At 35.6% G+C, this 27619-nt stretch overlaps 1 protein-coding gene across 3 annotated transcripts; it reads right to left on the bottom strand.

Annotated features, from left to right (window-relative positions):
- Positions 1 to 1521: 1521 nt before the first annotated feature.
- LOC147382577 (uncharacterized) lies at positions 1522 to 27619 on the bottom strand. 3 transcript variants are annotated; one of them, XM_086429247.1, is made up of 9 exons: positions 27098 to 27619; positions 26906 to 26998; positions 26641 to 26745; positions 25499 to 25687; positions 12820 to 12918; positions 12598 to 12726; positions 4440 to 4619; positions 2748 to 2864; positions 1522 to 1832 (listed from the first exon to the last, which is right to left on the bottom strand). In XM_086429247.1, exons 1-9 carry the CDS (start codon positions 27410 to 27412, stop codon positions 1671 to 1673), a joined length of 1389 nt encoding a protein of 462 aa, XP_086285373.1. In that variant the 5' UTR covers positions 27413 to 27619; the 3' UTR covers positions 1522 to 1670. The 3 variants fall into 3 exon arrangements, with proteins under 3 accessions (XP_086285373.1, XP_086285375.1, XP_086285374.1); XM_086429249.1 differs by having other exon boundaries at positions 25499 to 25651; positions 26650 to 26745; XM_086429248.1 differs by having other exon boundaries at positions 25499 to 25651; positions 27098 to 27618.

Below are 27619 nucleotides of genomic sequence, written 5' to 3'. Positions count from 1 at the left end.
AAAGAATTATAATTCTGAAAGGAATGAAGAGGATTACAATAGAAAAACCCTAATTCTCTGAAAGATAAGAATCAATTGCAAGTTTTTCGGTAGAAATTACCTAAAGAGATTAAGATTCTCTTCTCTACAAATACAGGAAAGATCTCTCTAATTCACCCTCTGATTATTATTGTTAACTTAATCATCAGGGTTTAAACTTATTGCAAGAATCAAAGTGAGATCATCATCGAGATTCGAGTTGGAGGGTGAGGTAATCTTTTTTACCCACAATGCCGATAGAATTTCTCTTTTTGATTCTACAAGTTATCTTAAGAAACAATTCAGAAAATCAAAAAAAAAAAAAAATAGAGAAAGGGTGGTTCTACCTCACCATTCCTAAGGAAATTTTGTGTGGAAAATTTTAAAGCAAACAATCCAAGGGTTAGTGAGCTGGTCAGGTCAGGTGCGGACCTGAAGGAGGGGATTTGCACGTGGCTCAAAGATTAGTGGGTGTTCTAAGAGGCCGGGAACCAAAGTTAGCAAACAAAAAAATTCATGTTATGGATGCACTGTAAACTTATAGATCAAGCTTTTGAGGGTTTTCTTTGAATAACACTAATGGCTTTGGAAGATCCTTCCATCTCTTTCCCTCTCTCTCTCTCTCTTTCTCTCTCCAAGAATTAAAAGAAGATTCTAAATGTATAAATTTAGATTTTTTTTTCTCTAAGGAAAAATTTATATGCTCAAAATTCGAATACGTGAAAAATCTATAGATCCCTATTTATTTTCAAAATTGATCAGGTTATCTTTTTGGCAAAACAATTTTTTTCTCCCTTCAGATTCACAGCTAGTTCAATTTCTCACGTATTTATCAAAAATGCATTTAAACTCCATGGGACGCCTTCTTCCAAGTAATCAACACCCAAAGACGTTTACAAATACATTATGGCATTGCAAGGTTCTCTTTAACAGAAAAAAAAAAAAAAAAAAAAAAACACAAGTATCAAGATTCATCTTGAAACAAATGGCTCAGACCAAGAGAATTATCGCAGTCCGGAAGCCCACTATTGTTGCCTTCACTGACACTTTAACAAAACAATGGTAAGATGATTTCCTCTGAACCTTTTCAATATGATGTTAAGATGTTGGAGGAGCCTCACCTATTATTTCTTTGTTGGTTTCGGGAAGGGCTCTGCCATTTATGCTCCCCCCACCCCACCTCTTACCATTCCATTTATGACGATAACTCACTCCATCAAGTCAACATCTCCAAATCCAAAGATCGACAACATTTACTAAAACAAGTAATATTTAAGCTCCATATATATCATAACTTCCGAGTTGATGGTCATCTCCACTTACGACAACCACATTGCTCACTCACGGGTAGAATTAGTTTAAATAAGCTAAAGATGTAATCCAAATGTGTGACTCTTCTTTGAATGAAATAGTTGGACTTATTTTGAATCTGATCAGCAAAACCTTGAAATACCTAACAAAATGGGTTAGAGAACAAAAATCAAGACCAAGAAACACACAACATTCACACCAAATAAAAAATTAGAGAAAATCACAAAAAGATGTTCCTCTCAAATCTAACAAACATTTACAGCTAATACATTTTACAGATTAAATCTAAAACACAATATAAGGGAAAAATAGGGGAAGAATCAAAAGGGTTATGGAAGTTATCAAACAGATCGGGATCGCAACTTGTCAGCTACATAGAGCAGGTGACTGATATTTGTTGAGGGATAGTTTTGGAGTAGCTTGAGATTGGAAGTGAAATCGCCCGCTAAAAGACGCCTGCGGATCAGTATCAGCATGGCACAACATATTCGAAGCAGTGTTTCCTGCAAAAGCAAGAATCAGTCTCTTTTTTTTTTTTATTCCCCTTCCTTTGATATTAAGATGGTTTGGGAAGCCTAGGTAATTCTTAAAACAGCACAAATTTCCATCCTTCCCACTACTCAATCAATCACACTTTTGGAGATTTCCAAGATGAAATATCAATGCAAATCTTTACTATTATAATGAGAGAAGGTGGAGGAAAAGTAGTTCCAACAAATTTTGGATCCGACAAATACCCCCACCTTTATGTTTAAACTTAATATAATTAAGGTTATTTTGGTAAAAACTAAGAAAATTGTAGCTCCACAACCCTACAATCACATTGGTTAATTATCAAAATTACAAAAATGTCATTTCTATGTAATATTAAAAAATCCTTTAATCAATGTTTTAAATTATAGATAAGCCCCTTTGACACATGTGCGTTTGCACATGCCACCTTCTAGTAGATGATAACAGCCAAACAGGGGAAAGAAAAGATACCTTGCGTAGTGATTATTTAATAATTTGGATTTTTTTCACATAGGAGGCTGATTACAGTCCCCTATTAATAACATGCGAAAAGAACAAGAAGAATGACAGAAGGAACATGGGTCGAGGTGGTGAAACACATTTGAATTAACAAAGACATGATTTTAGACGAAGTGTTTGGAAGAAAAAGATTTTGTCCAGCAGAAGCCAAAATTTAGACATAAGTCTTTGATGATGATGATGAGGGTAGATATACAACTCATGGGATCCACCAAATGGTGGCATACATACGGCCCTACTATATGGTGCAGGAATGGAAATTTGGGATTGCTGCCTTCTCGAAAACCATATTTAGCTTTCAACTTGAAATAATATATGTTGGAATGGCAGTTGAGGGGCCCTCTAGGATAGCATTGACAGATAAATCACAAAAGAAGAAGACTTACCTGAGGGCCTTCTGGGTCACTTAAAAGTGTGTCCCAAATGTGAAGGCTGTCTGCAAAATTGAACTCTTGAGTCAACAGGAGTGTTATCCATCTAAATGCATAGAATTGGGGATTCACCTGTCATTTTCAAACAAAGAGAAGAATCAAGCATCTTTTTTTTTTTTAGGGGACAAGTATAGGGTTAGTGATTAGCAAATAAAGTTGGGTTCAAGGGAAACAAAAATCCGCATATCTTGAAGTTGGGGATCTCATACTAGAAGGTATGTTGAGCAACATTCATAATTTCCATGCAAGAGATTTATACCAAAAATTTGCCCAATCCGATGAATATAACAATCCAATCTATCAAATTATTTTTGAATGATCAGAAAATCAGAACCATGATTTATACGAGTCTACACAGTATAATGAAACTGGTGTTTAAATTTTAACATAAGAGAATCCTCACTGGGATACATAGAATGGTAAATCCCACCTCTCTGCAGGAAGACCAAATGTGACTTAAGTAGACGAGGTAGGAAATTTTTTTTCTTTTTAAAAAGGTCCATAACTTGTTATGTTCTTTCTTTTCTATCAAGAAACACCACAGTCAATTTTCCAGAAGCATGGTGCAACATGGATGTCACTCTCATTAGAGCAAACAGTTTTAAGAATCCCAACACAGTTCATGATATGGAGTGGTTTATGGTAAGTCAATTACTAGCTTGCAAGTTATTCAAAGCTTAATTTTTAGTTCTTCCATCAGAGAACCATCGACCTCGAACCAAAGTTGACAGATTGAGTTACCTGTTATACTTGCAATGCAAATGCAACTACTTCTAAGGACCACAGCATCATTATGGAATAATCAATTAACAGCTCTAATAGCTTTTATTATTGAGTCAGATGATCCAATTCACACCGATTAGGAAGTTGGAACAGAATCCTCGTGTAATTTATCAAAACAAATCAAGCAATAATAAAAATACAATTTGAACAGAATCCGATTGTCTTACCAAATGATTACAGTGAACTATTTGACACAGTATTTAAGAAAATAAAAAATCTGAAGCAATAGGGTAAGGGAAGAAAATCATTTGAACTGAATGGAAATAAAAGAAAAAGGAAAAAAAACTGAATTAAGCTCCCCTCCCACCCTCTCCCAGTGCCCACACACCAACCACCCGAAAAACTAAATCACTAGCGGAATCAAACAAACAGCAGTAATTGATATTACAATTACATAAATCCTGGATAGGAAACGATCAATTTCTTGGCAAAAAGCTTTTGTTTCACCAAAGTCCAAATGCAGCTTGAAATAAGTATAACAAGCATCCATACAGGTTATTTATCTGGACTGATATACTCAGATTAGGCTGATAGGATCCTTCTTTATTTTCCCTCGTTGCACATACTGGTGATCCTGCAATTCAGCAATCTCTACATGATATCCTAGGCAAAAAAGTTAACCAAAATTGCTGATCATTGCCACATAAGTCTTTCAACTATTCAGAAGAGTACAATACATCCCCGATGGTATGGGTCATCTATTGGTGTAAACTTTGATCTAAGGTATAATATGTGTAACCTTCAAAATGATGGTTCTATTCTACACTCAAAAGCAACGTACCAGAATAAAGGATGCCGAAAGCAAGTTATGAGCTGCCCAAATTAAAGGTAATAGAATGTTTGAGCATTTCAATGATATCTTACTTTGGTTGTGACCTCCAGATGACGCCAAAGCTCTTCATCATGTTCCTTCAAAAGCTGCGACAACTTTGTAATCGTGGAACGGATGCCCACGACACTGTTGTCAAGTTGCTGACAAAAATGGTCCCGGAATCCACTTAGCAACTCAACAAAACAGAAGAATGTGTCTGCCTCTGCGGATTCCTGCATACAAACCAGAAATAAAAACTATAAAAGAAGTGAAGCCAGGGGAAAATAGCACATTATATCAGTGATTTTCTTTTCCAAAAGCCAATTAGCAAGAAAATGAAAATAGTTCACACTTTTTCCACCTTATCAATTGCCAGACAGGACCAAGGAAAATGAAGTTAGAAAAAATACATGACACCCTAAAATAAAGAAATATTATACGGTAGGGCAGTCTTACTGACTTTAACTTGTGAATTTAAGACAAGCTCCGAGTTCACTTCTCTATTAATGTTGGGAGTAACAAATGGACCTTGTGGTTGTGCCTTTAGGTCACCTGGACAGTGATGTATTGCAAACTTTGAGGTCGTGAGTTCGACACCAGCTACCTACTAAAGACAAAGGTAATGGGGGATTGGAAATCCCATCAATATATACCTGAAAAGGTTTCAGATAAGGAGGACAACCATCTGTTGGAAGGTTGGTTACAAGTTATATATATAGGGAGAAATATATAAATAATAGAGTTTGGATGAGTGGTTGATTTGTAATTATCCAAAATGTTTTAATAGAGGATGAGAGCCAGGTCGATCTAACCCTAATCTCTTTTTCTCCTCTAACTAATCTCTCAAGTTTACTCTCGGCGATAAAAGATAATCCAACAAGAGCCCATTGCGGATCACACTAATCAATTAGAAAATCCAGAGCAAGGTACTAGTGATTCTAGTCGTTGTGATCTTAATGTTCCTATTGCCTTACGTAAAGGAACACGTTCATGTACAAATATCCTATTTCTAACCACATCTCATATTCTTTATTATCTCCTACATATCGTTTTTTTGTTTCCTCTATTTCTTCTATTTCTATTCCTCACAGTGTTGCCACTGCTCTAAAAATACCCGAGTGGAAAAAAACAATTCAAGAAGAGATGGATGCCCTATTAAAAAACAATACTTGGCATATGGTAGCCCTACCAAAAAGGAAGGAACCAGTGGGATACAAGTGGGGGTTTTCACTATGAAACATAAAGCTGATGGTAGAGTAGAGAGATACAAAGCAAGGCTTGGGGTGAAGGAGTACTCTCGGACTCAGGGTATTGATTATACTAAGACATTTGCTTTGGTTGCTAAGGTGAATACTATTCGGGTCTTGTTATCATTGACTACAAATTTTTCCTGGCTGTTATATCAATTAGATGTAAAAAATGCTTTCCTAAATAGAGAGCTGGAAGGAGAAGTGTATATGCATTCTTCACCAGGGTTTCAAACTCTATAGAATGAAAGACGAGTTTGTAAGTTGAGAAAGTCCATTTATAGGTCGAAACAGTCTCCCAGAGCATGGTTTAATAGATTCAACAAAGCAATCAAGAGTTTGGGATATTCTCAGAGTCATGCAGATCATACTCTCTTTGTAAAGAGGGAAATGGAGTTTATCATTGTTCTCATCGTCTATGTTGATGACATTGTGGTGACAGGTAACTATCCCCTTGAAATACATAAGTTGATGGAGTTTCTTGCTTCTGAATTTAACATTAAATTAAAAAACTTTCTGGGCATCAAGGTTGCTCGGTCCAAGAAAGGTATCTTTGCTTCCCAACACAAGTATGTACTTGATTTACTACAAGACACAGGGAAGTTTGGAGCCAAACCAGTTGATACATCGATGGATCCCAATCAAAAGCTGGATGGTAGTGAAGGAGAATTGTTGTCTAATAGTGGATAGTTCCAGAGATTAGTGAGTCGTCACTTGTACTTAAACTTGATGCATCCTGACATAGCGTATGTTGTTAATGTTATAAGTCAGTACATGCATGCTCCTAGAATTCCTCATCATGAGGTTGCAGACCAAGTTCTTCGATACCTAAAGACAGCCCCTAGAAAAGGAATTCTATTTGCAAATCATGGTCATCTTAAGAAAGTAGCATTTATTGATGCAGACTAGGTTGGAGCCAAAGATGACCGTAGATCTACTATTGGGTATTGTACATGTGTTCGAGGTAACCTTGTTACATGAAGGAGCAAGAAGTAAACGATAGTTGCTTTGTCTAGTGCTTAGGTGAAATATCGAGCAATGGGCCGAGGTGCTATAGAAATACTTTGGCTACAGATTTTGTTGGGTGAACTTAGTGTTATAATAAAGGAACCCATCAGACTCTATTGTGACAACAAGGCTGCCATTAATATAGCTCTAAATCCAGTCCAGCATGATAGGACAAAGCCATTGCAATAGACATACACTATATCAGAGAAAAGGTGGAATCGCAAGTCATGTGCCTGCCATATATAAAGTCTGAGGACCAACTTGCTGATGTTTTCACTAAGGAGTCACAAAGAAGAAGTTAGGTGATGTTCTTGGCAAGTTGGGTATGATTAATATCTATGCCCCACTTGAGGGGGAGTGTTGGAAGATTTAGTGACAAATAATTTATGTAGAGAGATAGCTATAAATAATAAGAGTTTGGAGGGGTTGATTTGAAATTATCCAAAATGTTTTAATAAAGGATGAGAGTAGGGTCAATCTAACCCTAATCTCTTTTTCTCCTCTAACTAATCTCTCTTTTTTTCCTCTCTTCTTCTTCCCCTTTCTTCTAACTGATCTCCAGCCATATTAAATTGACTTACAACTTCATCCTAACTCTTTGACTAACATTGAAAGGATCTCCTTCAACCACGGGAGGGATCAGAAAAGTTATCATTTTAAAGTCTCAGCTTTTGCCATCAGAAATAAGTACACAGACCCAAGAAAAAAAAGACTAAGAATGGTCAATGCATCATCAGAGTCCAAAACACCTCCATAGTACACAAAAATCTAGCTGTAGTCATTGCTCATCCAATCTTTCTCGTATAAGTTGCCTGCAACTTGGGCCTCATTTTTTTCCATGACAAAGCATTAATTCCACATAAAAAAAACCTCACCGGATAGAAAAACATTTCCATACTACATGACTGAGAAACTGCAAGTGCAAGTGCAAGTGACTCAGCAGAATCAAATATAACTTATAAGCAACTCCCTGAGTCTTGCCAGGCATGACCAAACTGCTCCAACACACCCTCCTTCCCCTTCTCCCCAGCACCAAAAAGGGAAAAATATAGCCGTACACATTTTTCAGCTGGGCTGTCTTACATGCTTTTCATATGATCTCATATTCTGATGAATCCTGCAAGTTCAAATGAACCATTCCCAAAACCAGATGGAGGAAATTATCAAATGCAAAACAGGGAGACAAATGGAAAATACTCCAGAGAAGTCTTGCAGCTACATGGCCTCAACCACAAAAAAAAAGAAAAAAGAAAAAAAAAAGATATGCCCAAGCAGTCTGTGGAGCATGTCCTAAATGACTCAAGCATTCCTCTCAATCCAAAGTTTCCTGATCCTTCAAATTTTAGTTTCCAATAATGGAGCCCTTGAGTGCTTCTCAACTTCGACCATACAGCAAGCATGCTATTTAAAAATAGCTGCATTAAAGAAAGACTTTACCTGCTTGGAGAGGGACGGAAGCGAAGTACATGTGAAATCATCTTTTGGTGGAATCTACATATTGGAAATATCTAAAAGAGCAATTCCCACTATCAAAGGTAGGTTATCAGCAAGGATCATGTTCTTAGGAGGAGATTGAGAAGAGAGAGAATGCAGATGGTGATAGAAGATCAAAAAGCATCTTGAAAGGCTTCCTATCAGAGGAAGTAGCGACTGGCTTGCAGTCCAAGAAATTGTTTGACTGAAGGTGTGTAATCAGAAATAAAATCTAACACAAGGTAAAGAATTGTGACCAGCTCACAATAACCAAAATTGATAAATGCATAAGCAACATAAATGATAGTTAAAATGTCTAGATACAGTTGAATTGGGAGAGAGAATTCATCTTAGTGACCGGTAATCGGAATAATTAGTAGATGATATTGAATATTGTAGAATAAGAGTTTGTGGAGTGGAGAAAACGTGGGATGAGTCAAAGTGACTCCAACCCTAACCATCGGCCCATATGGAGGCCCTACAAAGAGCCAAACATTTTCAAAATATGGGTTAGAAGTTCTGGAATGGGCTGATTTTTTGTGAGGATAATCTCTATCAAATAATCCTCACAAAAAATCAGCCCATTCTGAAACTTCTAACCCCATCAAATGTGGTTTACAAATAATTGATGGTCCACAATTCTTCAACTTGTAAACCAGGGTTAGAAGATTCGAAATGGACTGATTTTTTGTGAGGATGATCTCCTCACTCCTAACCCATATTTTGAAAAATGTTTGGCACAATGTTTGGCTCTCTTCAAGGCCTCCAAATGCTCTGCTGTGAATATATAGGGTGGTGTTTAGAGGCCCTAAAGAGAGTCAAACATTGTGCCAATGTATGGGTTAGAAGTTTCGGAATGAGCTGATTTTTTGTGAGAATGATCTATATGATGAGGAGATCATCCTCACAAAAAATCAGCACATTCCGAAACTTCTAGCCCCATCAAAAGTGGTTTACAAATATCAGACGGTCCACAATTCTTTAATTTGTAAACTATGGTTAGAAGTCTCGGAATGAGCAGATTTTTGGTGAGGATGATCTCTTCACCATAGAGATCGTCCAAACAAAAAATCAGTCCATTCCAAAACTTCTAACCCATACATTGAAAAAATGTTTAGCTCTCTTTAGGGCCTCCAAACGCCACCGTTCAATATATGGGAGTTGTTCGGGTGCCAACTATTTGACCAACACATTTTGTCCTACATGGGTTAGAAGTTTCAAAATGGGCTGGTTTTTGGTGAAGATGATCTCTGTGATGAGGAGATCATCCTCACCAAATATCAGCCCATTCGGAAACTTCTAACCCAATTAAAAGTGGTTTACAAAAAATTGACGGTCCACGATTCTTCAACTCATAAACATGGGGTAGAAGTTTCGGAATGGGCTGATTTTCTGGTGAGGATGATCTCCTCATCATAAAGATCATCTTCACAAAAAATTAGCCCATTCCAAAACTTATAATCTACGTCAATATGTTGAGTCCTCTCCTGAAACACGGGATTGTATGCAATGTGTATGGCTGCCTGATTATCACAAAAGAGTCTCATAGGTATATTCACTATAAAACCAAGCTCCTGAAGGAAGTGTCTTAACCATACTAGCTCACAAGACGTGTGAGACATGGCTTTGTACTTGGCCTCTGCACTGGATCTAGAAATAATGTATGCTTCTTACTCTTCCATGTCACAAGATTACTCGCAAAAAAGTACAATACCCAGTGGTGGATCTCATATCAAAAGGAGAACTAGCCCAATATGCATATGTATACCCCCCACACGATTATGACCATTGGCTTTATACAATAATCTACGGCCAAGGGAGCCGTTCAAGTACCTGATAATTCGTTGCGCTACAACCCAATGAGGTACTCTTGGAACTTCCATAAACTTATTATTGATACAGGTCGGTGGGAGAAGAAGTGGTTATGGGATCTGATTTGGGATTTGGAAATGGGCTAAGGATTTGGGCGATAATAGGAAAAGGGTTTCCAAAATCCCAATTGGCTTTTATGAATTACGATATTTGAATTGGGGTTGGATAAGGGTTAAAGGAAAGAGGAAAGGATTAAGAGTTGAGGTTTGTAGGTTTCAAAAATCAAGAATCAAGAAAGTTATGAGAAAATAATAAAAATAAAGCGTAGAAGAAAAAATAGTAAGGATAAAAAGGTAAAACCTTCAAAACGGACCAAGGGATTTTTGGAATCACACCAAGAATAGCAGGGAACTCACTCACTCCATGAAAGAAACTCATTCTTTAGCCATCAAATTCTTCGTTAAAATAACCCTAAATTGTATATAAAGAAAATAAATCTAAGAATCCTAATCAAACTAAAATACCAAATAAATAACCTAATTTTTGTGACTTTCTCTCTCCTAATTTTTCAACCATTATAAACAAATAAAGATATTATAAAATTATCAAACTACCCCTAAGTATTAAACTAAGACCATAGGCCAATAAAACATGTAAATAAGCCCTAAAACAACTTAAAACTAAAAACTACCTAATCTAGAATAGTCCTGAACGATAAAAACGATAAATCTAAACCCAATTAAGTGAAATCTTAAAAAATTACAAATTTTTCATCAAAACCCTTAACCCTTGACTTGATTTGCATCCCGCATTAATTACTCCTAAAAAATATAATTGTTGGTTTATCTATAAAAAAAAATATAATCAACATAAAAGTGAATAGATAAGGGATTCCAGTCGTGTAAGAAATATCTTTTTAATATAAATATGAAAAACAAGCTACTCCGATTTGAGAGGGAGCAAACCCCCAAAGATAAGTTACAAGCTTCAGATCTAGGTCAAGCTATACTTTGTTATCTTGAAAAAATGTGAAGTGATCTAATGCAAGACGAAAAAAGAAGATGAAATACGGGGGTAGGTAAATCCGGTTTGGGATTGGGTTAAAGATTTTTAACTCCACTAGGGTTACCTTACAAGTTTAGGGTAAATCCAAGGTTTTGGTTGCGAGGTTTAATTACTTTGGAATTGTGGTTAGGGATTTAGGTTTATAGGGTAAAGAAAAGATACAGATTAAGGAGAAGTGGTTACAAAAAAAGGTTTCCACTCAAAAAACTTATTTTCCATTGTGAAAGATTTCGACAAAGGCCAATTGGGTATATAAGATGCGAAGTTTTGCAATTACAACATTTTGCAATAGAATTTGTAATTAGTTTTAGAGATATAAAATAGGAGAAGGTAATAGAGTATAGAGTAGATTTGAAGAAAAGATTAATGGTATAAGTGTTTATGGTTTAGGAAGGATTTGATATGGATTTCTTAGTGTTTCTTGATGGGTTCTTGATCTCTCAAAAAATAAGTAGAAAGATGGATTGAAGTAGATAAGAAGAAGATTAAAGAGAACAAAATGACAGATTTACCTTCGAATGGCCCAATGATTTTCATGGCATCACCAAGTTGAATGCACCAACACTCAAACAAGAAAATATAAACTTATGTAAAAAAACTTCATCGAACTGTTAAAAATCAATCACAATGGCCATGTATATAGACAAGACTCAAAACCTAATCCTAACACGACTTAACATTGATGCTTTTAACCTTAATATGCAAATCCCGTATAAAACTGATACCCCATCAGTATTTTGACAATAAATTGCACAAAACTCATCAGAATCACAAAATTGTCAGATCGTTGGATAAGTAACCGAATAACCTTTCAAACGACACAACACCCAACCTAATATGACAAATTTTGACTCCTCAAAATAAGGTCCAACTAAAAGTAATGTGGATAGTACCCAGACTTCAATCAAATTCCTAAATTACCTAATAATAAACTTCTAAAACAAATAGGACTAAAAAAATATAAAATAAGCTCATAACTAAAATAGAATATAATCCTAAAACTAAAATATGGAAAAAATAGGATGATGTTCCCATATCATGGATATTTAGGACCCTACAGCCAGATCAAGGTTTAAAATCTTGTAGTGATGCAATGCTACGATTATCAGGAACAGCCGAAACCGTCTTGACTAACACATTGTCATAATCTGAAGCACTCTCCAAACGTTCATTGTTTTGGAGTCAACTCTCCGGCACAATACCCCAAATGGCAGCAGATATGGTCTAGAAGTAGATCAAATGATTGGACACTTAAATATCCTTAACAAGTCTCTGATAAAGTAATATCTAAAGCACAGAACCAGAGATACCCCAACTCAGACCCAAAAAAAGTAAACAAAATAAAATGTCAATTGAAATTTTATGGGCAAATAAAAACATCATTTCCAATTCCAGCCATAGAGAAATGGCCAAGTTAGGCAACCAAAAATGCCATTTTCATGCAACTTACAGATTCAAATCTAATTTCAATAAGAAAGAACCATGCCTACGTATTGATTTCTTTTAAGATGCAAACAAAACTAGACACAACTTCTATCCAAGAAAGGAAGCACAACATGCACACATGCAAATCACAATTGAGAATGAAGGAACCAATTTTTCTTACTGCATTTTCCTCATCAGGGTCATTCTTGAATACATAGAATAGAGGTGCCAAAACTTCATTCATCCCCTGAACATATCTGATACCCGGATTCAGCTTTGCAAATACAATCAATATGAGTCTCAAAGCCTCCTGAAAATAAGACAAACATTGAAATTTTAACCCAGACAATTCACTCACCTCAATACCAAATCTCATGCCAAAATCCAATTAACAAGATCTCACCTGGTTAGACTTAGCAAAGGATGAATCCCCAGAGAAAAAGTGCATGTCTGGATGAGTGCGCTTTACATCACGATCAATTTGCTCAATGATCTCCGTGTCCTACAAAATTCAATGGTTGGACTTCATTAATTTATGCATGAACACTGCATTGCTAATTACACTAAAAGTCAAAAGAATGCTTATGTGTTGCATAGATCTAGAGTAGTCATTTAAAAGATAATAGGAAAACATAACAAATGAAACGATTGCATGGGACTATAATGTTGCTGAGTTACAAGTCCTCAGCTATTCTACCAAGGAAATCGTCTGCTATGCCACAGATACAACATATTCAAACTTCTATTGAATTTCAAACAGATATGACTCAGTTTGAGCATCTGGGTAATATGGGTCCAAGGGAATTACATGTCAAGAGGAATGGCAGGATGCTACTGCAGTAACAATTATGTAATACAACAGACCATCCAAGCCTGGATAAATGAGAGCTGAACCAGGTTGATAGCTGCTGTAAAAAACAACTGACTATCCAAAATACTAATAAATGAGATGTTCTTAGAAAATCGAACCATTCTTTTTTCCTTCAGTTGGAGGTGGTGAAGGGGAGAAAAAAAAACATGCAATCATATGACTAGGATCATCCAACCAGACTATTTGGGATAGGAGATGCTCTACAAGGAGACCATAGAAAAAAGACGGTCACGATTGAACAGCATGTGCCCCATGTATTTACAGAAACCCTAGCCATAATATATATAATACTACAGCAGTAAGCAATCATTTCCCTTATTAAACTAGTACAGGAAACTAGAAGTTAGCATGGACATCAAATGGGCTATTTTGAGACAAATGACTAAGTTTTTTATGAAGGACAGTGAGGGTAGAAGAGAAAAATAGGGGGGTTAAGGAATCTGATTTGGGTGGTTTTGGAATTGGGTTAAGGATTTGGACAACAATAGGAAACAGGTTTCCGAAATCCAAATTAGTTATATGTTGAAATGTAAAATACAAAGTTTTTCAATTACAACATTTTGAAATTATGATCAGGGGAAGGTTTAGTGATAGAGTACATGGTAAATTTGAAGAAGAGACTAATGAAATAAGGATTAAAGAAAACGGAAAAAAAATTAAGGGTAGAATAAAATGGGTTTCAATAAATTAAGATTAAAGAATTCAAGAATCCCAGGCTTCAAGAATCAAGAATTCAAGTTTTCTTGAAAAATCAAGAAAACAAAGTTTATGGGTTGATTTCTTAAAAGGATCAGAGGGTTCTTAATGGTTTCTTGATCGATCTCTCACAAATACAAATATATATATAAAAGATGGATTGATGAAGAAGATAGAGGATAAGAAGAAGATTAAAGAAAGAAAAAAAAAACGATATTTATCACCCAAATGATTTCCATGACATCAACCATATAGAATGCACCAACATCAAAACAAGAAAATAATTTTTTATTCATTCATGATTTTTGTAAATAAACCCTAATACAATCTATAAATAAAGAAAATCAAAGAAGAGTCATAATAAAACTAAAATACCAAATAAAAAAAACCTAATTTTCGTAACTTTATTTCTCTTAATTTTCCAACTCTCGTAAACTTAAATAAAAGACATTATAAAGTTATTAAACTACCCCAAACTATTATACTAACACCATGGGCCAAAGAAAAGGAAAATGAGCCCAAAAAAATATGAAAATAAATCCCTAAAACAAAAAATAAAATTTATCTTCAAGCTTTGATGTCCTCATTAATTCTCCTCAACTGGGAAGATTTCGCCACTGGCGAAATAAAATGGTTGTAATACCCCAGCAAATCAAGTTCCTATAATCCACATGCAATTTGTTCATGACTTCCTTCTCAACCAATACATCCTCCACACTCCGATATATATCTCTTATTTTATGGCAAGAACTAAAATCGACACTATGAAATGCTCCATGTATAACATAAACCATTGATTTATCCAAAACATTATCCACATTTTATTTTCCATGGGATAAAATCGAAGGATTTAGTAGCTTCACAATTTCTTATGCCAGTCATTCAGGTTCTTCAGACTTAGATCCTTCTTCAAGAACCAATAATGATGTCTAACACTTGTCAATCTCACTCTCGCTTAAATCAAGCTCATAGATTTCTTCATTACTCGTCTTGAGTTTTGGTGGATGGACTTTGATCACATTTGGTTCATTCTCCCAATTCGAATACTTTGATTTATGATGTCCACGACATTATTCGCATGCAATTTGTTCAAGACTTCCTTCTCAACCAATACATCCTCCACACTCCCATAGATATAACTTATTTTCTGGCAAGAACTAAAACCAACACTATGAAATGCTCTATGTATAATGTAAACCATTAATTTATCCAAAATATTACCTGCATTTCCTTTTCCACAAGATAAAATCGAAGGATTTAGTGGCTTCACAATTTCTTCTACCAATTATTCAGGTTCTTCAAACTTAGATCCTTCTTCAAGAACCAATAATAATGTTTCACACTAGTCAATCTCACTCTCATTTAAATCAAGCTCATAGATTTCTTCATTACTCACCTCGTGTTTTGGTGCATGGACTTTGATCACATTTGGTTCATTCTCCCAATTTAAACACTCTGATTTATAATGTCCATGACAATTGCACTTGCTGCGTAAGTTCTGTTATCTGAACTCTTCATGCCATTGCTCATGTTGTTTATGTGCTCTTCGCTTTTCTTTATAATACGGTCATGAGCATAACGAAAATATGCTCAAGAGTGGTATGTTTGACAACATAGTTGTTAATTCATCTGAGAACATGCCTGACGAGTCCATCTTCCTTCATCGGGATCTGCTAATTTTTTTTAGTGCCTAAACCTAGGCTTTGATACCAATTTGATGCAAAACGGTGAGTGAAGAAGAGGAAAATAGGGGGTATAAGGAATCTGATTTGGGTGATTTTGAAATTGGCTTAAGAATTTGGTCAACAATAGGAAAAGGATTTTTGTGGTTTTAAACACTTTAGAATATTTAAACAAACACCTACTCCACCTTCTTTAGTACATATACATTTTTGTGGTTTGATAATCGATCATCTACTCCACATTCTTGATTTCTACATTTAGATATCTAAGCATGTGATTGATAATCAACCACCTACTCCCCATGCTTAATTTATATATTTAAATATCGAAGTAAGTGAATTGATGATCAATCACCTATTCCACATTCTTGATTTTTACATTTAGATATCTAAGCATGTGAATTGATAATCAACTACCAACTCCACATACTTGAATTATACATTTAAATATCGAAGTAAGTGAATTGATGATCAACACCTACTCCACATTCTTGATTTATACATTTAGATGTCTAAGCATGTGAATTGATAATGAACCACCTACTCCACATGCTTGATTTATACATTTAAATATCTAAATACATGAATTGATAATCAAGCACCTACTCCACCTTGTTTATTTTTAAAAAATATACATATATATGGTCATAAGAACCCATTTTCGTTGTCCATGGGGAAACAAAAACCAAACTCTTAGTTTCAAATGAAAACCCCCTTCCTCCAACACCATTGTTGAAAGCCTTAGAAGAAGTATTAGAAGAAGAAACAATAGAGAAAAGTTGTCGACATCTTGCAAGCTTTGAAATAGGCCTTTTTGGAAGCACTTTAAGAAAAGGAATTCATTCTCTCCAACACAAAGATCCAACATTTTGGATAACATACTTCATACTCAAGTAGTCTTCTTAATCCTAGTCGTACGTTATGTTTGATGCATTCTTTTTTTAAAATTATTCAATTATTTTTCACTTCTATTATATTTTGAAAAGCATACTTCTAGATGATGTTTGAAACATGTTTTAGTTGTGATTAAATTTAGTTGAATAATATTATTGATAGTAAATGAAAGTACGATTGTTTTACAAAGTTTTTCTTCGTTTTCATAGGAAACTTTATTGCTGGAAATTATGCACAACAATAATATTTTTATTACTTTTTTCTTAAGTTTCACAACAAACTAAGTTGCTGAAAATTCTAGACAGCACTAGTCTTTTTACTAAGTTTTTCATAAGTTTCATAACAAACTAAGTTGCTAGAAATTCTAGACAGCACTAGTGCTTCTAGTTAATTTTTCATAAATTTCGCAACAACCTAAGTTCCTGGAAATTATGGACAGCAATAGTGTTTTTATTACTTTTTTTCATGAGTTTCACAACAAACTAAGTTGCTAGGAAAAAAATTGAAAGTATAAATTTATTAATGAGAAAGATGATACAAGAAAAGTGAAGGTGGTCAAGCTGACCAACCACAAAGAAGCAAACACTAACTATTACACATCGACTCCCATCTAAAAATGAAATCTTCAAAAAACACACGTTTAAAGTCAGGCCACAATTTACACCAAAAGAACACGAGACCTAAGAAGTTAAGAATGAGCTCCTGAGTAGTTATTTCCAAGCCCTTGAAGATTCTCCTTTTTCTCTCTAGCCATAACCCCCAGGTAGTAGCGAAGGGAAGAAGTCTCTAAAGGATTTTCTTTCTATCCACAAATAAGGGCAAATCCCAACACTGAACAAAGATAGAGTTGAACTAGGAATCATCGAAGAAAATTTGAAAAGGTTGAAAAAATGGGACCACATAGTGAAGGAAACGTTGCAAGGAAGTAAAATGAGATCCACAATTCCTCATTCGTGTTGCTAAGGAAGCATATATTAGAAGTTACGAAGCCCTTTCTAATTAAAAAGTCAAGAGTAGGTAACTTATGGAGCACGACTAACCAAGCAAAAAAAAAAAAAAAAACACCTTGGACGGAACCTTCGACACCCAAATGATTTTTGAAGGGATTTGATCAAGAAAAGAATTGGGCGTGTGCAACTCGGAGCAAAAGATTTAACAGTGAATATATTAGTTTTGTTGCAAGTCCACTCCCTTTTGTCGTCATCCGTTAGAGTCCATTGAGCTTGATTGAGATAAGTTGCCAAGTTTGCCAGACCTTGAAGTTCCGAATCATTAAAGCCCCTCTTGAAGCTCAAATCCCACATTGGCTCAAATCTCTCAAGGTTAAAGAAAGCAAAGCATGGCATTTCCTTATTGTATGATAACTCATACAACCTAGGAAATTGAAGGCACAAGGCTGAGGCACCACACCACCAATTCTCCCAAAATCTCACCCTATTGCCTTTACGAACCTTGAACCTGATCCACTTTCTAAAGTCCTCCCCAACCTTCAATATCCCTTTCCAAATACTACACCCAAATGGAGATCAAACTTTCTCGCTTTTCCAACCAAATGATTTTTCCCCATACTTGGACTTAATGATCTTTCTCCACAACGTCGAAGTTTCAATGCCGAACCTCCATAGCCATTTTCCTAGCAATAGCTGATTAGCCACCCAAAGCCCCTAATCCCTAAACCCTCATTCTTCTTAAATGCACAGATCACCTTCCAATTCGCTAGATGAATCTTCTTGACCCCATTTTTGTCGTTCCAAAGGAACCCTAATCATTTTCTCCAACCTCGCCCACACACTCTTAGGAATGGTGAACAATGAAAGATGGTAAACCAAAATGCTTGCCAAAATGCTATTGATTAAAGTGAGATTACCACCCTTAGATAGGTATCTCGCTACCAAGAGCTAAGCCTCTTACCCATACTGCTCCAACATTGAGTCCCAAATAGATTTGCACATATACTCCACTCCCAACGACAGACCAAGATATGATGTAGGAAAAGATTCCCTCTGGCACCCAAACATCGCCGCCCACCTAGAGACTCCTCTGTCACAACCAATTCCAAAAATCTTATTTTTTCTAAAATTGATCCTGAATCCCCATACTGCCTCGAAGCAACACAAAACACCTCTCAAGTACCTCACGTGGTTATCGCACGCATCTAAGAAATAGTTAACATCGATGAACTGAAGGAACGACACGTTGGAATCATCCACTCCTATAGAAATACCTGAAATCTCTCCTAAGGTCACAATGCTTCTAAATAAGAGTCCCAAAACTTCAACCACCATGACAAACAACGAGGGTAGAGGGTCGCCCTGTCTCAAACCTCGAGACCTTCTGAAGAAACCAACTGGACTACAATTTACTAGAATAGAAGAGGTTGTGGTCACACACTTCATCACCCACTCAATTCAATTCTCCCTGAAACCCATGCGTTGCATCAAGTAGATCAAAAAGTTTCAGTTCACATAGTCATAAGCTTTATGCATATCAATCTTGCATATTAATCCCAATTTTCTCGACTTTCTCTTAGAGTCAAGACACTCGTTTGCAACAAAAACCCCATCGATTTGTCACCCATTTACGAAAGTGCCTTGCTCTGTTCCAATCAGGTCTCCCAACACCACTTTCGACCTATTAGCCAACACCTTTGCCACTACCTTGTAAGTTGACCCCACTAGACTAATTGGCTTAAAATTTGCTAGCTCCTCGGCTCCCAATTTCTTTGGAATCAACGCAATGAAGGAACTGTTCAGGCCATAATCCAGGTACTTCCTTTCTTGAAGATCCACAATCACATTCATAAAATCCTCCTTTAACGTGTACTAGCATCTCCAAAAGAAGGCCATGATGAAACCATCGGGACCAAGTACCTTATCCCTACTCAAGGAAGCTAACATACTTATGTCCTCTTCCACCTCTATTTTCCTTTCCAACCACTCTCTTTGCTCAACAAAAATTGAACCCAACTCCAAGGCTTCTGGGACAGGCCAAAATTCCTAATCCGCCTCAAACAAATTTTTTTTTTTTTTTTTTTTTTTTTTGTAAAAATCAATTATTCCTTCCCTAATCATATCCTCCCCCTTGATTTGCTCCCCATTGATTAAGATCTTACGAATGGTATTTTGGTTTTTTTAGGCGTTCATTATTTTATGAGAAAATTTAGTGTTATTGTCCCCTTCTTTTAACCACTTCACCCTCAATTTCTGCTTCCAACACACCTCTTCCATCAAGACCACCGATTGGAACTCTCCCCTCAAATCCTCTCATCCTTCGAAAGCCAACAATCTTCTCTCTCTTTTCCAAAATACCAATTTCCTCTAGGATTGTTTTTTTCTTCATCTCAACATGCCCAAAGACTTCCACACTTTGATTTTACCTTTTAGCCTTTTCAGCTTACTTTTAAAAATGAAGCCTGGATCGCTGCTAAATTCAAGCTCCTTTCACCACTCATCAACTTTTTTGCAAAAGCCTTCATGTAGAAGCCACATATTCTCAAATCGAAAGGGTATGTGTCCAGTAAGGGTGAATCCTGCTTGAAGAACAATTGGGCAATGATTTGAAACTAGGTTTCATAGCGGGAAGTGCGAGAAGCCAGTGAAATGATTCTCCCAATCCCCCAAGATCAAGAATCTGTCCAATCTAGACATCCTAGGCACCGCTTGATTTTTGGACCAAGTGTAAGATTTACCTTCCAAAGGGGGGTCATCATATAATAGTTGATTAATAAATTTACCAAAGTCCCTTATACTTTCGGAGATGCATTGAGTGCTACTCTTTTCATGCAAGAATCTAATCGTGTTAAAATCCCCCTCTAAGCATCAAGGTGTGTCCCAATATCCTTTTACATGGCTCTCATACGATTTTGTCGCACCATACATGCCCGAGACAGCCCACTTGAAATCATCTTCGATACTTTTGCATAAAATAGACACCAAAAAAGCATCAATCAAGGAATCTTCCATGAGAACCTTATCCTTATTCCACATAACCACAATACCTCTTAACGCACCTATCGTCGAGAGCCAACATTACCACCCCAAAGATCTTTCAAATTCAAGTCATCAAAATCTTTTAGCTTTGTTTCCTGTAGGGTCATAACATGAGCATTGCAAGATCTGATTACTGTCTTCACTGCCGATCATTTCTTTCCATCCTCCAATCCTCTAACATTCCACAATAAAATCTTTAACATGATGAACTTTATCCTACCCAAGTTCTCCTTCTCGAGCCCTCGAGCTTAAGCTCTTGGGCACTCATACTCCTTACAAGATCTTTCATCTCTTTTTCTAACCTCGGCCTTTTTCTTATCATAGTGGAGGTTTCGCCCCTTAAATCTCCCACTAGATTGTGGATATTCTGACCCTCTATGCTAGCTGTCTCCCCTCCTTCAAAACTCATTTGATCTGGCCGATTCCTCAACAATTTGTTTAATTTGATTGGAACCCTGATTTCCATGTTGTCCCCCGTTGATACCCAAAGAATTAAAGTAGGGATTTTTTGCATACCTATAGGTGTAATACCCTAAAATGGGCACGTCCAAAACCCAAAGTGACTAATTGAAAATCCTGCATTAATTTGTTGATTAAGAACTCTTGAAGTCTAATACAATGAGGGATAGAGATTTCAAAGATTGAAAAGTTGAGAATTAGAAGAGCGAAGTTAATATCAGAAGAGATGAAGACCCAAGAATCGAAGAATTGAAGAAAATTTGAAAAAAAAGTAAAACCGCTATATAGCAATTTGGGGCATTCATAGCACTATCCACATAGTGATTTTGAGCCACTATGCATAATAAGCAGAATAGACAACAGTTATAAAAAACAATTGGTTCGGATTTGTGATTGAATTTTGTAAATCTCCTCCCCTTTATGACTATAAATAAAGGGGAGGGGGTCCTGAAAAACAGGGAGATCCATTATTTTAAAAGAAAAGGCGAGAATTTGAAAAAGGGAGGGAAGAGAGAAAAAATGAGTTCAGATCTGGAGATTTCCTTCTAGATCTATGAGAAATTCTTTGAAAAACCATGGAGGAAAATCTTGTAAAATTGAAATGTTCTACTCATCAATTGAAAAAGACAAAGAAATTCATTATTTTGCATCATTTTCCATTTCATGATCTTTATCTCTATCTCTTTCTATTTAATTTTGAACTTAACTGTGAATTTTATATTTCAGATCTCAGTTTATTTATTCTTTTTAGTTTATTCTATCTATTAAAATGAGTTTTCAAAAGAAGTTGATACACTATTTTGTTATTGATTCTGATTTCCCTTTACAAAGCTCTATTTTTTTACGTCAGTAAATTTTTTGTCATATTTACAATTCTGATTCAGGTTTGATTAAGAAATTGATGTAGTTAATCTTTCAAGCCTAAGAATTGTAGAAAAGCTTCAAATCAGATCTAGAATCGATCACCTTGCCGTATTACTGGGTCGGATCATGGATCATTTTCCTTACAGGGGAGACGATATCAACCAAGAACTCGTCACTATTCCCCCAATTTATCAAATCTGAATCTGAAATATTAATGAGCTATGAAGGGAGAAACGGTAGGGACAACACCCATGGATACAGCTACTGTCGGCAAGTATTTACTAAGTTTTTTCATAAATTTCACAACAAACTAAGTTGCTGGAAATCCTGGACAGCACTAGTGTTTTTACTATGTTTTTACGAAGTTTTTTCATAAGTTTCACAACAATCTGAGTTGCTGGAAATTCTGGACGGCACTAGTGTTTTTACTAAGTTTTTTCATAAGTTTCACAACAAACTAAGTTGATGGAAATTCTGGACAGCAATAGTCTATAAGTGTTTTTACAAGTTTTTCATAAGTTTCATAACAAACTAAGTTGCTAGAAATTCTGGACAGCAATAATCCATAAGTGTTTTTACCAAATTTTACTTTATTTTCATAAGACACTGTTGCAAATTATTAATAGACGTAATTTCAAATGAGATACAATAGACTTATTTCAGATGACTTGGAGAACAAATATCTTAGTTAGATTGAATGTATGGTGTATGAATACCCAAGTACATTAGCTTTAGCTCGGGTGATCACAAGGTGTAGATTTAGCTCGCGAGGTGTACTTTAAATACTTAAATTTAGCTCGCGTGACCGCAAGGTGTATATGGTGACGAAATAATATTTCACGGAAGGATGAGGTATTCCTACACATATCGAGTGTTATTTTTTAGTTTAATCTAAATGTTTTGAAAACAAAAAGAATAATTATACTTATATATTTTAGTGATCTATTAAAGGGTTATATAATACTTATAAAGAATAGTTGGCTATAACTTTCTGGAGCGACATACTACTTTAGGATATAGATTGAGATGTCTGATCTCCCTAGTAGCATGGGATGCTTTGGAGATCAACACTTCTTCATAGTAGTAAAATTCTCTTCTACCTTGAATAGAGAACAAGATGTAAAGTGCTAAATTTGGGGATCTAACTCAAAACCAATTGGCAATGAGTGGAGAGGCCCAGAAGCTTATAAGGAGAGAGACAAGGCAATTTGTGTCCAATGTGAGACTAAACTCAGCATGCCCCTGCAAGTGTGGGCCAGACTAGGCCAAAGCACGTGAAGATATGTACTGGGTGACGTGGAGGAAAGAAAGGCCCACTCTGATACAATGATAAATTTGGGGATCCAACTCAAGGCAATTTGTGTCCAATATGGGATTAAGCTCAACATAAAGATAGTGTTTGTACAAGACTAAAGTTATTTGAGGTTCGCATGCACGCTCGATGGGTATAGACGAAGCTAGTTAGGCAATAATCATTAACAGTCTAGAGTAGTCAAACGGATTTAACCCACGTTAAGGAGGCATGTTTCACTATTACCCTGGTCAAACGGCCAACCTGAGCCGGATAAATAGCTACCCCTAGTGGTTTGCCTTGTTGGCCACAAAATCAAGAATCAACGGTGGGTTCCACACCAATAAAGTATTGGAGTGTATTCGTATCTTGACTAAGATGTTCACATCAATCGTGATTCTCAAACCTTTATTCTAACACACTATCATTGATTGTTTACTATGTGGATGCCGAGATGATTTATGGATATTTACATTTATAGTATTTTAGTTAAATTATTTAAATGCAATTATTCTAATTTGCTAATTTGTCTATAGTTGAAATAAAACCCGCATATTTTTAAATTACTTTAGTGAGATTAATCTGCTTACTTAGGACTATTATTTTGAACAATAAGAAACTTGCTGGATAACTCCCCTATTTCTCACTCTATCAAAAAAAAATTTCAGATATACCAACAACACAGGAATCCTATGAGCTTCCACTTCAGGAGAGACAAATTGATGATAAATCCAGACTTCCAGGGGAGGAGTTTGGCTACTATTACATTGGGTGATTATGTGAGAGTAAAGAATAGTGTCTTTTTAGAGGTCTATCTTCGTATATGCTTTGACACTATATATGTCTATCTTTTTTATATTTATAAAGTTTTCAATTTGAGAGATGTTCTAGTGACACTAGGCTATGTGGATGATGTCGATATTTTGATATGCAAATATTTCAATATTTGTTTTGTATAATAAAAGTTTCATTGTTATTATGTTAAAAATCTTGTTCAAGGTGCATATTGATTATCATGATACGGGTTAGATATCATGCCTCAGGATTCAACTAGGAATCATGGGGATTCAGGTTGAACTTTTGGGGCATGACATTTCGACATTTCCAATTACAACATTTTGAAACTACAATTAAGGAATGCTTTAAGGTATTTTGTAGGGGTTAAGTGCTAGAATATAGGGTAGATTTGAAGAAAAGATTAATGAAATAAGAATTAAAGAAAATGAGAAAAGATTAAGGGTAGAATAAAATGGGTTTCAATAAATCAAGATTCAAGAATTCAAGAATATAAAAATTCAAAATTGCTTGAAAAATCAAGAAAATAGAGTTTATGGGTTAGTTTCTTGAAAGGATTAGAGAGTTCTTGATGGTTTATTGATCTCTCACAAATAAATAAAAAAACATAGAAAGATTGAAGAAGAAGATAGAATAATAAGAGGATTAAAGAAAGAAAGAAAGAAAAAATGATATTTACCTTAGAATCACCCCAATGATTTTCATGGCATTAACCACATTGAATGCACCAACATTCAAAATAAGAAAACAATTCTTCTTCTTTTTATTCATTCATGATTCTTCGTAAATGAACCCTAAGACAATCTAAGAATAAAGAAAATCAACCAATAGTCCTAATAAAACAAAAATACTAAATAAATAAATCTAATTTTCGTTACTTTCTCTCTCCTAATTTTCCAACCCTCATAAACGTAAATGAAAGACATTATAAAGTTACCAAACTACCCCTAACTATTATACTAACACCATGGGCCACTAAAACATGAAAATGAGCCCAAAAAATATGAAAACAAAGCCCTAAAACAGAAAAATAAATAAATAACCTATCTTCAAGCTTTGATGTCCCCCATTAGTTTTCCAAGAAACAACCAAACACCAGGAATATTTGCTTGGTCAAGAGAAACCTATATAAGATGACTAAGATTGTCGTAATAGACTCTTTGGGATAGAAGATGCTTTAGGTGGAGACCATTAACAAAATGGTCCAGATTGAGTAGCATGTTAATTTTAAGAACACATACCCATATTATACATGATAATGCAATAGTAAACAATCATTTCCCTTGTTAAACATGGGCACCAAATGGGTTATTTTGAAACGGATGGCCGAGTTTTCCAAGAATACAACCAACCACTAGGAACATGAGCTTGGTCAAGAACTGATCGTGATTTCCATATTATGAATTTATGATAAATACCATATTTCTGTTTCTTAACCTATTATGAAAAAATAATTTTTATATGTTTAACACAGAAACTATTTAATGACCCAAATATACATCTCAAAATGATGTTCTAGCCAAGGCGACTGGAAGTAATACCTGGAAGAATTGATTCCAGATGCTGGTTTTTCCAAGGCTCAAAGGGTGCTCCCCATGAGTTATTTCTGATCTTGAGAGTAAGCCACTACCTTCACTTTTTAATCCAGCCTTATCAAGACCACCAGATTCGTCCAACCTCCTTGTGATTTCTGACTGACTAGCCACAAACACATTTAGAAAACCAAAATTCTCCAAAAAGCAATGCAAGATAGGATCAAATATAAACAAACTATTTTAAAAAATAAGTAAAGAAAAGGAAAGAAAAGTAACATATTCCAGTTCTCTTCTTCAGTAATTATCATAAGGTTGCAAATATAGGAGCTCGCATGACATCTTAATTTTGGCTAAACTAGCACCAATCAGGACATTTCAAATGATGGAATATCTCTCAGATTTTTGCCTAACATGGAAATCTTATTAATTGTGCAATCGTACGTGTTCAGGCAAGATAAAAATTAGGTAATTCATCCTGATATGGTTTTTTTTCAAGATCAAGAACCGTAAAAATGTGTATTGTAAAAGTCAATTCAGGATGTGAAGCATTCAGACAAGAGTCAAATCTTTACCTACCAATGACCCTCCCTTGGGAGGAATGCTCACAAAGGAGAATGATCCCTAATTTGACAGGTCACAAAAGATCCATACACCTCATAAGTCATAAGCAACCCTTCTGAGAATTAAGGTTCAAGATTGTGTGCAAGAATGAGAAGCCCCTCAATCAGGGGGACCAAAGCACGTCAAGTTGAAAGATTGCACCTATGGGTAGGGGGGCGGAAAATAGAGTAAAATAATAACGAAAAGTCTTCATATATTAGATTGACATGAATTTTGGGATATAGGCCATCCAAGAAGAGGTGCAATGACTTAAAAATTAATGAATTATTACTTAGGTGGGCCATGCTTGTGTAATGAAATAGAGTCCACAAGAAACCCAAAACAACAAGAACAAACAAACTAATAGCAATAATAGTAATAATAATGATCAAAGAGCTTCAAAGTTGCTGCCACATCTAATTGTTGGAGTAGGTGTGATTGGGTTTATAGATTTTCGAGTCTCAACCTCCCTTCTCTCTTTTAATGGAAAATTTACGTATTAAAAAAAAAAATTGACGGCACATTTAACAATTCTTAAGTAAACTTACAGGATTCACCAGAAGTTCGTCTTTAAAATGATTGTACTGAGATCGCTTCTTAGCTAATTCAGATGACCACAACCCACGATCACTGGGCAAATACCCTAATAAGAGCTGCCACACAACAGCCACAAATTAAAATTATATCTCAATTTCATGGAACAAAAACAGAGGAGAAAAAAAAAAACAAATCTTTTAATAGAATTTAGAATATCTACAATTCAAATTGATTCCCCAAATTGAAAAGGGATTCAATTTAACAACAAATCGTTACCTTCCAAACTGTGGGACGAATTCCTGCACCATCCGGTATCCCTTGCGATGCCAATCTTCTCAACTCACGCAAATTGATTATTTTCCTTGAAAGCTGTTTGATTGAAACGGTATCAATAATCAAGTAAATCCACACAAAAAAAAAAAAAAATGGGAAAAAATTAAATAATTAAATAAATAAACGTGAATTAACCTCTACTAAGAGCTGAGATTGGCGAGAGAATTCCTCAGGAGAGAAACTCGGACTTGGAGTGCTCCTTTGATCGACATCTCTGATTTCTAGCTTTGGGGATTCTTCTTCTTCCTCCTCCTCCTCCTCCTCTTCTTCTTCTTCTTCTTCTTCTGTTGTGATCTTACCTAAATGTTCTGGAATTGAGGGTTCGATTGAAGGTTCAGTGATCGTGGTGGTGAGTTTGGGAGCGAAATTATGGGGACGTTCTTCGTTAGTTGAGGGATTCGAAGACCAGAGAGAACTATTCAGCCAATCTGGTACGCGTTTTTTCACCATTGTTGATCAAGGTTCAAAATATCTTCCTCTCTCTTACCAGAATTCAACCATTTTTTTTTCTAGGGTTTTGCAGAGAATTTTATAATTTGAGAGAGAAGCTAATTGAGGCCAGATTTGATCATTCTTTTAATCATCAAATTCGGTGAAAGCGTGTTTGCTAATGTGCGCTAGAAGGATAGAAGAATGGAAACAGGTTTGAAAAATGAA

This window comes from Akebia trifoliata, chromosome 16 (assembly GCF_017979445.1).
Source record: "Akebia trifoliata isolate Shusen 1 chromosome 16, ASM1797944v1, whole genome shotgun sequence".
NCBI lineage: Eukaryota > Viridiplantae > Streptophyta > Magnoliopsida > Ranunculales > Lardizabalaceae > Akebia > Akebia trifoliata.
The sequence above is the reverse complement of the archived record's forward strand: the minus strand, read 5'-3'. Positions and strand labels throughout refer to the sequence as shown.

Bases quoted from the DNA above. Each gene is read 5' to 3' on its own strand.
- LOC147382577 (XM_086429247.1), bottom strand. From the start codon at position 27,412: ATGGTGAAAAAACGCGTACCAGATTGGCTGAATAGTTCTCTCTGGTCT. The intron at 26,999-27,097 runs GTTAATTCACGT...TCAATCAAACAG, and splicing joins AATCTCAGCTCTTAGTAGAG to CTTTCAAGGAAAATAATCAA. The intron at 12,919-25,498 runs GTATTACTTCCA...TGAATTTTGTAG, and splicing joins TCTGGAATCAATTCTTCCAG to GACACGGAGATCATTGAGCA.